We start from the raw sequence: 14,135 nt of genomic DNA, 5'->3' as shown, positions 1-14,135 counted from the left end.
AGAGGTTCCTGTAGAGCTGAGGTTGGCAAACTTTTTCTATAAAGGGCCAGATAATGAATATTTTAGGCTTTGCAAACCACGTACTGCTGCTGTGACATTTTCTTTCTTCCTCCCCTCCCCTCCCCTCCTCCCTCCCTCTCTTTCTTTGTTTTCCTTTCTTTCTTTTCCTTCTTCTCTCCCTCCCCTTCCCTCCCCTCCCTTTCCTTCCCCTTTGTCTCCTTTATTTTCTTTCTTTCCCTTAAAAAATGTAAAAACAGGCTGCAGTCTAGCTTTGGCCTGAAGGCCATAGTTTGCTGATCCCTGCTGTAGGGTGTCAGTCTTTGGTTTCCTTTATCTGGCTGGGATTCTTTTACAGGTTGAGTGCAGAGGTTACATGTTTCCTGAGGAGAAGTATTCCTTTTGTGTGAGGTGTGAGGACAGGGATTCATGGACAGGGTCAGGTCATTTCTGGTGTTCTTGTACTGGGTCAAGCAAATGTTCCTGGACAGAGTGAGGATAGGGATTCCTATAGTTTCTATAGTGTTGTTCCTCTACTGAACTAAGCAGGGGTTTCTATACAGGGCAGCCCAGTTGTTTCTAGGGAGCTCCAGACTAGGGGTTCCCATACAAATTCAGGATGGGGCTCCTTAGACTGCATCATGACAGGTTCCTATGAAGAGATTAGGCAGCCCAATTCAGGGTCAGCACAGGTGTTTCTGTACAGGTTCAGAGCTGTGTTCATATAGATATTAGGATTAGGTGTTCATGTCCAGATTCAGTCAAGAGATTGTTATTAATTGGGGTAAATTATGTTAGCTGCTGTAAAACCCAGAATCTCGGGCTTCACAAATACGTTTCTTTTTTTTTTTTTTTATAAATTTATTTATTTTATTTTTGGCTGCATTGGGTCTTCATTGCTGCGCACAGGCTTTCTCTAGTTGTGTCAAGCAGGGGCTACTCTTCGTTGTGGTGCGCGGGCTTCTCATTGCAGTGGTTTCTCTTGTTGTGGAGCACGGGCTCTAGGCGCGCGGGCTTCAGTAGTTGTGGCACTCAGGCTCAGTAGTTGTGGCTCACAGGCTCTAGAGCGCAGGCTCAGTAGTTGTGGCACATGGGCTTAGTTGCTTCGCGGCATGTGGGATCTTCCCGGACCAGGGCTCGAACCCATGTCCCCTGCATTGGCAGGCGGATTCTTAACCACTGCGCCACCAGGGAAGCCCCAATACATGTTTCTTACTCATACAAAATCCACTGTGAATATTTATTACTGGTCATTCATGGACCCAGGCAACTTCCATTTTGCAGTTCTGCTCTCCTCTGAGCCCTTGGAGTTCTCACTATTCAGCTGGTAGATGGGGAAAGAGAAAGTGGGGGATTGTGTGAGAGACTTTTATGGGCCAGGCCTGGAAATGTGATATGTCATGCCCACACTCCATGGGTCAGAGCTCTGTCACATGTCCACATCTAACTGTAAGGGAAGTTGGAAAAGTGTGTGAGCTTAGGAAGAAAAGGGACAGGTTTGAAGAGCCTATAGCAGTGCCTGCTACAGGATTCTATAGACTTCACAGAGCTATGCTGTCCAATGTGGTAGCCACTAGCCACGTGGGGCTGCTGAGCTCTTGAAATGTGACTAGTCCAACTTGAGGTGTGCTGTAAGTGTAGAATACACACTGGATTTCCAAAAAAATTAGTATAAAAAATTAAATATGTCAATAACTTTTATATTGATTGCATATTGAAATGAAATACCATTGATCCTTGAACAACACGGGTTTGAATTGAGTGGGTCCACTTATATGCAGCTTTTTTTCAATAAATACTACAGTACTACATGACCTGAGGTTGGTTGAATCCACAGATGTGAAACTGCAGATATGGAGGAACCGAGGATATGGAGGGATGACTATAAAGTTATACACGGATTTTTCTACTGCCTAGGGGTGTCAGCACCCATAACCACCCTCTCGTTGTTAAAAGGTCAACTGTATTTAACTATATTGGGTAAAGTAAAATATATCATTAAAATTAACTTCACCTGTTTTTTGTGGGGTTTTTTTGCTTTTTAATGCAGCTACATGAAAATTTTAAATTACACATGTGACTCAAATTGTATTTCTTTAGGACAGCACTGCTATAGAGAATTCTCTTTAAAGTATCAGCACAGGGGTTCTTGTGTAGGTGTAGGGGTTTCTCTATAGGGTCAAGTTAGTGTCTCTTGTCTGGGGTCAGGAGAATGATTCTATTATCTGGTAAGGCAGGTTTGTAGAAAAATATGAAGGTTGGAGACATTGTAGAGTAAGAGGGAAGAATGTGAAGGCATTTTTTTCTCGTGCAGATTAAGATTAGCTGTTCCTTTAGAGGCCAGAAGGGTGGTTTTCTGTAGAGGGTCAGGCCAGAGGATCACAACATACTCAGGCCAGGTATTTCTGCATGGGATCAGAGCTAGGTTCCCAGAGACGCAGATCAGGTGATCCTATTAGGGGTTAGGCCTGGGGTTCTTTTTTTTTTTTTTTTTTTTTTTTAAACATCTTTATTGAAGTATAATTGCCTTACAATGGTGTGTTAGCTTCTGCTTTATAACAAAGTGAATCAGCTACACATATACAATATGTTCCCATATCTCTTCCCTCTTGCATCTCCCTCCCTCCCACCCTCCCCATCCCACCCCTCTAGGTGGTCACAAAGCACCAAGCTGATCTCCCTGTGCTATGCGGCTGCTTCCCACTAGCTATCTATTTTACATTTGGTAGTGTATATATGTCCATGACACTCTCTCACCCTGTCACATCTCACCCCACCCCCTCCCCATATCCTCAAGTCCATTCTCTAGTAGGTCTGTGTCTTTATTCCCGTCTTGCCACTAGGTTCTTCATGGCTTTTTTTTTCCCCTTAGATTCCGTATATATGTGTTAGCATACTGTATTTGTTTTTCTCTTTCTGACTTACTTCACTCTGTATGACAGACTCTAACTCCATCCACCTCATTACAAATACCTCCATTTCATTTCTTTTTATGGCTGAGTAATATTCCATTGTATATATGTGCCACATCTTCTTTATCCATTCATCTGTCGATGGACATTTAGGTTGCTTCCATGTCCTGGCTATTGTAAATAGAGCTGCAATGAACATTTTGGTACATGACTCTTTTTGAACTATGGTTTTCTCAGGGTATATGCCCAGTAGTGGGATTGCTGGATCGTATGGTAGTTCTATTTGTAGTTTTTTAAGGAACCTCCATACTGTTCTCCATAGTGGCTGTATCAATTTACATTCCCACCAACAGTGCAAGAGAGAGGCCTGGGGTTCTTGTACAGGCTCGGGACAGGTGATCATGGTGATTCAGATTCTGGATTGTTTAACAAGTTCAGAGCAGAGGTTTCTATGCAGTACAGGTGTTTTTATGCTGGTTCATTTCTTGGATGTCTCTCAAGTCAGAGGTTCCTGTTGAGGGTGAGAGTGGGGTTTTCTGTACCAGCTCAGGACACAGGTTCCTGATGGGACTCAGAGGGTGGTCCCACGCAGGGTCAGGACAGAGGTCCTGTGCAGAGGTAGGACACTGACACCTTCAGAGATTCAGATTAGTGTTTCTACTGTTGGCTCAGGACGGTAGCTCCTATGCAGGGCGAGTGTGGGGCTTCTGGAACAAGCCCAGGGCAGGGGCTGTCATAGAGAGTCACAGGGCTTCCTGTGCAGGGTCAGGAGAGTATTTCCAGAGGGGAAGGTTAGGAGTTGCTATAAAGGATCAGGTCAGAGTTTCCTATAAATGAGTCAAGTTAAGGATTTCTGTTGAGAGTCAAGAAAAGGTTTTCTGCAGAGAGTCTGGTCAGAAGTTCCAGTACAGTTGTATTCAAGGCTTCCTGTAGAGGGTCAGGGCCATGGAGCTAACACAGGATGAGGATGAGAAGCCCTGTACAGTGTCTGGGAAGGGAGTCCTGTGCCAGGTGAGGCCATAGGTGCCTGTATCGGATGAGATATGGGCTTAAAGTAGAGGGTCAGGACAGGCGTCCCTGACACAGGGTCAGGAAAGGGTTTTCTGTGTAAGTTCAAGACTGAGGTTCATGTTGAGAGTTAGACCATGGGTTCCTGCGTACTCTACGGGGTGGGTCACGAGATCAGGATTGTTGTGCAGAGTGACGTCGGGAGGGAGTCGTTGTCAACCGTGGAGGCAAGGGCTTCTACACTCAGTCTAGATTTTCTATACTCACTAGATTTTCTTGTGAGCGAAGTATTTTAAAAATGCTACCTGGAGGGCACGGCTCCAGTACAGTGTGAGGACAGAGGTGTCCTGTCCAAGGTCAAGACAGGATTCCTATAAAGAGATTGAGGCTTGGGGAAAGGGTCAGGACAGGCATTTCTGTTAGGGGTGGTACAGGGACTTCCTTACAGTGTGAGCTCAGAGATTCCTAACCAGAGTAAGGCAGAGGTTCCTGTGCCATATGGGAGGACTGGGGTTACTCCTGTGCAAGGTGAGGGCTGGTGTTCCTGTCCGGACTCAGGATGGGTTTCCTGTTGATAATTAGAGAAAGGGTTCCCTTAGAGTTCCAGAACCAGATTCCTGTACCAGGCTAGGGCAGCCGTTCTTATAGGGAGTGAGGACTGGGGTTCCTGAACAAGGCGGGGCCAGGCACATTTCCACACAGGTTCTGAGAGGGGTTTCTTTTTGTTTAATATTTATTTATGTATTTATTTTATTTGGTTGCGCCGGGTCTTAGTTGCGGCAGGTGGGCTCCTTAGTTGCGGCAGGCAGGCTCTTTAGTTGTGGCATGCGAACTCTTAGTTGCAGCATGCATGTGGGATCTAGTTCCCTGACCAGAGATCGAACCCGGGCCCCCTGCACTGATAGCGTGAAGTCTTAGCCACTGGACCACCAGGGAAGTGCCGTGAGAGGGGTTTCTGTTCAAGACGAAGACAGGGGCTCCTCCAGGGTAAGAGGGCTGGGGTTCCGTGGGGCAGCCAGGCAGGAGGCTTTTACAGGGCCAGGGCACGCTCCTGTAAGGAGCGTGGACTACTGTGATTCTCGAGTGGGCTAGTGTGGTGACTTGCTGAAAGGGTGCTGTTCTGTTGAGGACAGCTTCTCACCCATACTGTGTTCAGGATGTGCGGGCCCACAGTCCCCACCTCTGGGGCTTCAGGGGGGAGAAGCTGCAAAGAGAAGCAGCCCAGTTAAGTGTGAGCAAGGCTCACTTTGGTGGGGGAGGGTCGCCCATCTGAAGTCCACTCCTTAAACTCAGCGTGATCAGGGCAAGTTCTGAGCCTCAGTTTTTCATTAGTAAAAGGAGCATGAGTGTACTTCCCTCAGTCTTTTTTTTTTTCAGGTATTCATGAACTAAAGCAACTGAAGCCTCTCAGCCATTGCCGACTCACAGTGAGCACTCAATTAAAGGCGCTGCTTGCTGTTAGGAGCCGTTGGGAAACCTGAGCCACGGAGCCCGGCTAACCCTGTGCCATCAGCTGTGTGGCCTCGGGCGAGCCACTTAACCTGTCTGGCTTAGGATGTCACCTGACTGGGTGACTGTTTCTGTGTAAGGGTTTGTTAAATGGAAGTACAGATTCCACCCTGGGGGGAGCAGTTCACCCAGGTGAGTAGGTGCGTTGGGGAGGGAGATGGTACTGTGGGGAGCTCCCCGACCTCCAGGGTCTAAATATCACCCCCAGAGGCTATTTTGTCCTCCTAATCTACCCCTCTCGTTCTCTACCATTTCCCACAGGGCTGCAGGCTGAGCTGGGCTGAAAGAGATAAGAGATGAGTGACAGGAAGGCCTATGGACAACCTCATGGTCCCATACTGGCCTTCTGACCTTCTTGACAGCTACCATTCCTGCCCCACCCCTTCCTCCCTTTTCTGTCCTCAGCATGTCTAATGTCCCTTGGAAGAGGGTCCCTAGCTTACACCGACTGAAACTATACATGTTGACACTTCCATAAATAAGTGTATGCAGGGCTGCTCCCATTGTCAGCCACTTAGAGACACTGACATGGCCCACGCCACACAATATGCTCACACACACACAGACTTGCACAGAAATACTGTCATCACCAGACCCACAGAGACATCCTGACACGCAGACCCTCATGGTCACACTGTTATGCCTCACACACTGTCACACAGTAGTTCTTGTTCAACGTTCCAAAATGTGTATGGATCCACTTCTGTGCCCAGTGCATATGCTGTCATGCTGTCTCAAAGGTCACCCCGAGTGGTGCACAACCCCACGTGTTTCCTCAGCACACGCTGTCGCGGGCACACCTCCACGTCCGCTCACACAGTCACCCGTGCCCGGCCTCTTGCAGGCGTCTGGAGTCACGCACATCGTCTCATACAGCCTCATCCCCACTGCCCGCTGCACACCGGCTCTCAACATGACGTGTGGCTGCACGTGCTGTCTCATACAACCTGGACGCTGTCACACGCGGTGTCACATATTCTGTTACAATCGTGAAGCGTCGCGTGCCATCTCACATGGTCACACACGGCAGCCACACACTGTCACCAAAGAATCATGCACACTGATACACAACCCCCCACCACTGTTCTTTATTTAGTCCCACACAGACTCACACATTCAATTTCAGGACTCTGGTGGTTTTATTTTACAAAAGCTTTGAATGTCCACGCCAAGGCTTGTCTGGGGCCCAGAGGGTTGGGTTGGACAGACATCTGGCTACAAGAGGGGAGGGACACCAACACCTGCCCTGAGGCCATGCTCTGTGCCCTCATGAGCTGAGTGGGGCCACCACAGTGGTGGTGGTGGTGGGAGGCATGGGACCTGTGGGGAAGGAGCCTGTGGGTGAGCCCAACAGGGGCCCTGGGAAAGGCATGAGGTGGCTAACAGGCCCTGACAGCACCACGGGGCCCAGGCCTTGGTAGAGGTGGGCAGTACCAGGCGGGCCCAATGTCAAGCCTGAGGCCACCTCCCCACAATTCCCACTACTGCTGCCCCCAGCCACCACCATGAAGCTGCCAGCTGGCCCTTCAGCTGCTCCTGTACCTCCTAGACTCGATCCCCGTTTCTTTTTTCCTTTTCCAGATGCCTTGCGGTTTCGAGTCTGGATACCATCCTTCCGCATGGTCAGTGGTCGGTTCACCTGCCAAGAGGGAGGCCATGGGTGTTTCCCAACTCCACATCTTGCCTCTATGTCTCCTCCAGGGATGCTCTCTCCACCCCACTTCTTAAGAATAGGGAATTGGTTCAAGGACTAGGGAGTGCGCCCCTGGTGTGGCACAGGTATCGTTCTCAAGAATCCCGAGGTTGTGAGGCCCTGAGCTTGGGAAAGCCTTTCAGGCTAATCGGAGCTGCCCCTGGTCTAGGACGGGGGAGTGGAAGTTAGCTGATGGCCAAGGGAGGAGGAAGGAGGAGGGAGCAGGAGGAAGAAAGGCGATGAAGGAGTGGAGGAGGGAGGGGTGGGGAAGGTGGAGGGGGGATGGAGGAAGAGAGAGGAGAATAACAAACGGAGAAGGAAGGGAAGCGGGAGGAGAGGAGGGAGGCTCCGAGGGGCCCCGGGGCACCTGGTGTAGCTTGTAGTAGAGGCCGCAGGCATTGCACACAGGGTCGCCACTGGCATTTCTCCGCCACAGTGTGGTGGTGGTTGTCTGGCAGTTGGTGCACTGGGTACCTGCCCGTTTGCTGACAATCTGGGGGAGAGAGAATGTGAGGATGAGCACACTGGTGGGTGGAGGACTGAAAGAGGTGAGGGTCAGGTTAAGGCAGGGTTTCCGACAGGGCGAGGGCTGGGGGTTCTGTGTGGGTGAGGACAGGACTTCCTGGCCGGGGTAGGGGTTTTGGGTACTATATGGGGGAATACACCAGTAGTACCCAACTTTGGCCATCCACTGGAATCACTTGGGGGTTAGAAACGGTCCTGATGCCCAGGCGGCATCCCAGACCAATTAAACCAGCACATGTGGGGAGGGCCCCAGGCCCTAGTGGTTTCGAAGTGCCCCAAGGTGATCCCAGTGTGAAGCCGAGGATGAAAACTGCAGTGCAGGGAGAGGATGGGGTTCCTGCTTGCAGACCGTGAGGATAGGTTGAGGATAGGCGGCCCCGGCCCCGTACAAAAGCTGGCTTCCTGTGTGGATGGGGAAGGGGTGGGGGATGTGGGTTCTTGTAGAGCATGCGGACTGGGATCCCTGCACAGGGTGAGCACAGCGGTGGAGGCAGGCCTGGGTCTTACCAGGCGCTTCTTGGGCCGGATGAGGGGCCTGTTCTGCCCATTCATCTTGTGATAGAGGCCACAGGCGTTGCACAGGTAGTGGCCCGTCCTGTCCCGCCGCCACAGCGGGGTGGCCGTTGCTCCGCAGTTCACACACTCTCTGGCCTCTGGTGGGGTAGACGGAGGGGAAGAGGGAGCCAGGCTCAGTCCAGCTTCGCCCTGGACACCCCCGCCCCCCCCAACCCCCACCTCCCAGTCCCTTTTTGAGAACCTCACCACAGGGGGTTAGGGGCAGAGTTCCACGAAGCTTGGGGGAGGAATAGGCTGCTGGATTGAGGGGGCTCCCAGTGGGAGAAAAGAAGGTACTGGAAAAGTCAGGGCCCCCATAGGCACTGCTGGGGACTGGAATTGATGAAGGCAGTGCAGGCCCCAGTGTCAAGAGGTCTGGACTCAGCCGCTCTGTCTTTAAGGTCTCCAGGAAGCTGCCGCCGCCTTTCCCATCCAGATCTTCTGGGGCCTGGGGAGGGGAGTCCTCGCGGGTGGGGCACGCAGTCGAGGCAGGGTAGAGCCCGGTCTTGCCATAGGCCCAGCCAGCATATGGTGAGTTCCCTGGGATGCCTTCCATGCAGTTGAGCAGTGGGTACACCTGAAAGACTATTGGGGGTATGGAAAAGGAGGAGGAAAGAAGAGGAGCAATCAGTCTAAAGTCATCTTGCTTTCAGGGTCTAATGATGCCCAAGAGCCCCAACATGGTGGCCAAGTTTCCAACCTTTCTACAGGTGACCAGAATAGCTACTGGCCATTGGGTGACTCCTGGGTCCTGAGCCCCACTGGTCACTCTGGCAACTGAAATAACCTCCAGCCATTTCCAGGTGGGCTTTGAGGATGACTTGTTGGGATTTGGAGCCCATAGATCAGTTGGCAACTCGGGCCACCACCTACTTCCAACATTGCTTCCCAGTATGGCTATCCCAAGATGGCAGGCTGGGGAGCATTGGCATTCCCAGGTCTGGACTTAACTAGGGGTCAGCACAGCCACGTGAAGGCTTCCGGCCATTTTCAGGATGACTTCTTAGTAGGATTCTGCCTTAGCTAAGGGTCTCCATGGCAACCCCAATATCACGGAACCAGTGCCAAGACAGCTACCCAAAGAAGTTAGGTACCTGGGGAGTGTCTGTAGGCCTCAGCATCCCTGTAGTAGGCCAGTGCAGCAGCTGCAGCCGTGGCGGTGCTGGGGGCGGTGGAGGAGGCTGCTGTATCCAAGCCCTCAGGCCCAGAGGGGAAGAAGACCCCCGATTCTGGTGGTGAGGACACCAAGGCAGGATCCATAAACTGGGACAGGGGCTCGGAGGTCCCCAGGGCCCCGAGGCCAGGGAACTCCATGGGGCCTCTGGGGTTTGACCTGTGAGCACAGGAGGGGTCTTCAGACACAGAAGCCCTCCTCTCCCCTCTCCACCCCTTCTTCCCTCCTTTCTCCCTCTTCCCACTCCATCCCCTCAATCCTCTTATCCCCCCTTTCCATCTCCCTAGTACCCTCCTCTTGCCTCCTCTCCCCCTCCTCTTCCTCCCTCCCCTCCCTCATCTCTCCCTTATCTTCCACTCCATCCTCACTCCCCATCCTGCTCCTTTCCCCTTCTTCCTCATTTATCTTTCCTCTCCTCTCCTTCTTCCACACCCTCCTCTTCCTCCCCTTCCCTTTCTTCTCCTCGCCCTCCTCCCTCCCCTGTCTCTTCCTCCTCCCTCCTCTCAGCTGCCCTTCTTTCTCCTCCTCTTCCCCTTCTTCCTTCTCTTTCTACTCCTGCCTCCCTCCCTCTTCTCTCTTCTTCCCCTCTTCCTCTCCCCCTCCTCCTCTTCTCCCTGGTCCCCTTCTCTCCCTTCATCTCTTCCTCCTCCTCCTCCTTCTCCACCTCCCCTTTGCTCAGCCATCTCCCCCTTCCCCTTTCTATATCGGCTCCACTCCTCCTTCTCCTCCCTTTCCCTCCCCTCCCATCTTTTGTCTTCATCCTTCTCCTCTCCCTCCCCTTCTGCTCATCTCTTTCTCCCTCTCCTCATTTTCTCCTCTCCTCCTCCTCCTCCACTTCCTCTTCTCCCTCTGCCCCCACACTTTCTCCCCTCCGCCTCTAAAAGAATCAAGGTGGGGTGGGCTGGGGTGTGGAACCAGAGTCCCTTGAACTCCTTGGTCACCCCCCTGGACCTTGGGGTTCACCCTCCTGTGCTCCCCAACTTCATCCCTATCTGTTGCATCTTGCCTTCTGACTTTCTCAGAAACCCCATGGTTTCCGGCTTGACTCTCCCCTCCCCCACCTCCGTTGGGTCTGCAGACGGAGGGCCCCTCAGTTCCTCCCTGCTCCATGGGGGGGTCAGTACCCCCACTGCTTATCTCTGCCATCCCCGCCCAACTTTTGAAATCACCCCAAGGCCACTGGCTTCCTCTGAGGAGGGGGACAGGTGGGAGGTGTTCCCTCTACCCATACCCTGTCCCCTGGGGAGGTCTGCCATAGTTCTGCTTTCAAGTTCCTTCAGTCCCCACCATCCTCAGGCCTCAGTTTCCCTATCTGCCGGTTAGGAGGTGGTGACAGGGCTCGAGCTAGGACTTAGGAGAAGGCAGCTTGGTCTCTCTGCCCCTTTGCCTCTGTCCTTCCCTGTGTGTATCTCTGTCTCCCTGTGTCTCTTTTTCCCTGACCCTGTTTCTTCTCAAGTCTGGCTCTCTGTATTTCCCTCCCATTTTTCTATGCTCCCATGATACATCTTGCTCTCTCTTTTTGTGCTTTTATAAATGTCTAATGTTTTCCCCCTCCCTTTCTCTGTCCTCCCATGTCTCTGTCTGATTGTCTCTCTCCTTCTTTATCTCTCTTTTTATCTCTTTGTTTCTCTCTCTCTTTCTTTGCTCTCTGAATCTTTTTCTGTTTCTCTTTTTCCCTCTCCATTCATCTCTCTGAATGTCTGTACATCTCTCCCACTCTGTTTCTTTCTGCTTGTTTGTCAATTCCTTAGTTTCTGTCTCTGGGTCCTCTGGCCTTATTTCCATGTCTGTCTGACTATTCCCGTACCCATGAACACACCCTCCTGCACACAGCCCCAGATGAAGAGCCAAGAAACCTACCCCCGCCCCTGACTTGCCCAGTGAATCTGAAGGCCTTGGTCTCCCTGTCTGTAGGGTGGAGTGACAAATATAGAGAAGACCATCTTCCCCCGCTTATGTGACCCATTGTATAGACAGGCTAAGAGTTGGGCCCGGGGTTAGGGGTCGTGCTGGGCTAGAGATGGGCCTGTCAGTGTGCCCACCACCAACCTCCTCTAGGGCCCAGGGCACCTGCTGTTTCTCCCTAGGGAGAGTGTCTTGCCTCCTCATCTCCTCATCCATCTCTTTCCTCTCTGTCTCACCATGATTCTATCTGTATCTCTCTCTGAGTTCCTGTCTCGCTCTCCTTTTCTGTTCCTGGGTCTCCCCCTCTTTCTTGTCTCTCTGTCTCTCTTACTCTTTCTTTGAGTCTCTGTTTTTCTTCTTTCTCTTCATGTCTCTGTCTTTTGCTTCTTTTCTCTCTCTCTCCATCTCTCTTTGTTTTTTCCTCCCTTCTCTCTGTCTCTGTTTGTCTCTTGCTCTTTTTGTCTCTATCACCACTCTTCCTTTATCCCCTCATTCTCACCTCACCACCACCCCCAATCTCCCTCCAGCCCCACTGCCCCCCGTCCCTGCACCTTGTACCTTGACAGGTCCAGGACTGCCCACCCCTCCCATGGCAGGGGCCCAGCCCCCCCCCACCCCTAGTTATCACTCTCCGGACAGAGATAAAGTTTATCTCGAGGCTGGGGGATATGAAAGCTCCTTATCAGCTGCCCCACTAGAGTAAGTGCTGCCCCAACGGGCAGCAGGCAGCAGGCCGGCACCCTCAACTCTCCCTCCGCCCAGCCCCTCACCCCAGGTAACGTCCCTATCCCAGCCCTCAAGGGAGGGTCCCTCGGGACTGAAGGGAGCAGAGCTGGGATATGGGGGCAGATGACTCTTGGGAGAGTTTGAGGTGGAGTTTGAGGATTAGGTACGGGGTTGAGGAGTCAGACATTCGGAGAACAGCTATGGAGTTTGGGGTAAGCAGATACGGGTTTGTGGAGCAGAGAAAGGTCTGCTTGAAAGGTCCCATTTTGGGATCAGAAATAAGTTGGGAAAGCAGAGACAGGGTTGGGGATCAGAGGCAAAGTTTGAGAGAGAAAGTTGAGAAGTTGGAGATGTAGTTTAGGGGTCGGGGTGGATTCCAAGAGTCATGGAAAAGTCTGAGGGTCCAGGCGTTTTGCTGGAGCAGAGGTGGAGTTTGGACAGGCAGGCAGAAATGTGTCTGATGATTAGAGATGGCTTATGGAAGCACAGGAGGAGTTTGAGAACAGAGATAGAATTGGAGAACAGAAAGATTTGGGGCCAGAGAGGACACCTGGGGAGACACAAAAATATTTGGGGGCTAAGATGGGGTTTAGGGAAGGCAGACATGAGGATTCATGTGACAGAACAGATTTTGGGGGGGTAGACTTGGTGTTTGGAGTGACAAAGGGTTGGGGCAGAGATGGTTTTAGGGCATCAGAGAGAAGTCACAGGGAACAAATATGGGGTTTGAGAGGTGGAGATGGTGGTAAGAGCATGGAGCTAGGGTTTGGCAGGCCAGAGACAGGTTTGGGGGGTCAGAGAGAGGATTGGGGGCAGAGACAAGGATGTTGTGGAGTAGACAAGGGCTTGGGGAGCAGAAATAGGTATGGGGGGACAAGAGTGAGCCTTTGTGGAGAATTCAGAGACAGAGACAAGTTTGGGCGAGTGAAAGTCAGATTTGGGGCAGAGGTAGGATTTGGCAGGATGAAAGCATGTTTCAGGGGGCAGAGGTGGGGTATGGTGGGCAGAGTTAAGGGATCAGGGGAGCATAGATATCTTGGAAGGAGTGGATGGGAGTCAGGGCAGAGAGAGGTGGGGTTTGGGGAGTAGATTTGGGGTAGAGATGGGGGTTGGAAAGACAGAGGTGGTCTGGAGGAGCTGTCAGGGGATTCAGGGGTGGTAGACACTTTGGGGACCAGTGGTGGGTTGGGGAGCCTAGAGCAAGCTGGGGGAATAGCCTTGAAGTAAGGGGCAGCAGGCCCGGGCTTTGCCTTGCTGGGGGCTCTTGAAGGGCTGAGACTGACCTGGGCTGGTTGGTGCGGAGGGTTCAGCTGCTTTGGGGATGTGGCGAGCTCAGTGTGATCCCAGGGGGTGTCCTGGCTGGCCTTGGCCTTTGAGGCTCCCTTCCTCCTTCCCTCCCTCCCTCCCCTCTCCCTCCTCCCTCCTCCCCAGGGAGTGGCTGGTGCCCCAGTGGGTGGGGCGGGCCAGGGGAGGGGGCGGGCCCCCCTCCTGTGGGGCACCTCTTGGGCAGTGGGGGCCTTCCTCCACCCCACCTGCCCACCCCATGGATTCTTGGACCCTGTTTGACTTGGGCTTCTGTGGATTTCAGTGTCCAGCCAAACAAAATGGGCTGAAGCCAAGATAAAATGAAAATAGCAGATGTGGTTTCATGACCCCTCTGGGCTTTTCAGTGAGTGTTTGTAAAGCCCCTACTGTGTGCTTAGCCAGGTGTGGGCTGGGCCCTTATGTATGTGTCCTCCTGGCCAAAGGGAGAGGAGGTATGTGACTGTACCCATTTTGCAGGTGACAAGAATGAGGCTCAAAGAGGTTTGGTGGGAATTTGAATCAAGATGTCCGTGGGACATCTTCAGGACCCAGGCCCACCCTGGGGACCAGGCCAGGACTGGAGGGAGGCAGAGGCACATTCACTCAGCGCCCCACTTGGGGCTTACGCCAGCTCCGGCCTGCCCTGGGGCAGCAGATAAGTCTTATCAGATGGAGGCCAGTGTGGCTGTTGGCTCCGCGGTGGTAACAGGCTGTCTTGGGATGGGGGGCGGGGCTCGGTGGGGGACACCCAGGGACAGCGGCCTCAACTCCTTGCCCTCAACTTCTTGCCCGCCATGCGGCTTTGGAGGCGGGAAACAGGTGGGAC

The 14,135-nt window shown here is 52.5% G+C and overlaps 1 protein-coding gene across 1 annotated transcript; it reads right to left on the bottom strand.

Annotated features, from left to right (window-relative positions):
• Positions 1 to 6,546: 6,546 nt before the first annotated feature.
• On the bottom strand, positions 6,547 to 13,351 carry GATA1 (GATA binding protein 1). The gene is made up of 6 exons (XM_036840320.1): positions 13,288 to 13,351; positions 9,294 to 9,532; positions 8,407 to 8,784; positions 8,152 to 8,297; positions 7,487 to 7,612; positions 6,547 to 7,065 (listed from the first exon to the last, which is right to left on the bottom strand). Exons 2-6 carry the CDS (start codon positions 9,511 to 9,513, stop codon positions 6,694 to 6,696), a joined length of 1,242 nt encoding a protein of 413 aa, XP_036696215.1. The 5' UTR covers positions 9,514 to 9,532; positions 13,288 to 13,351; the 3' UTR covers positions 6,547 to 6,693.
• Between the last annotated feature and the right edge of the window lie 784 nt (positions 13,352 to 14,135).

Source organism: Balaenoptera musculus, chromosome X (genome assembly GCF_009873245.2).
Source record: "Balaenoptera musculus isolate JJ_BM4_2016_0621 chromosome X, mBalMus1.pri.v3, whole genome shotgun sequence".
NCBI lineage: Eukaryota > Metazoa > Chordata > Mammalia > Artiodactyla > Balaenopteridae > Balaenoptera > Balaenoptera musculus.
This window is presented reverse-complemented; position numbering and strand designations above follow the sequence as displayed.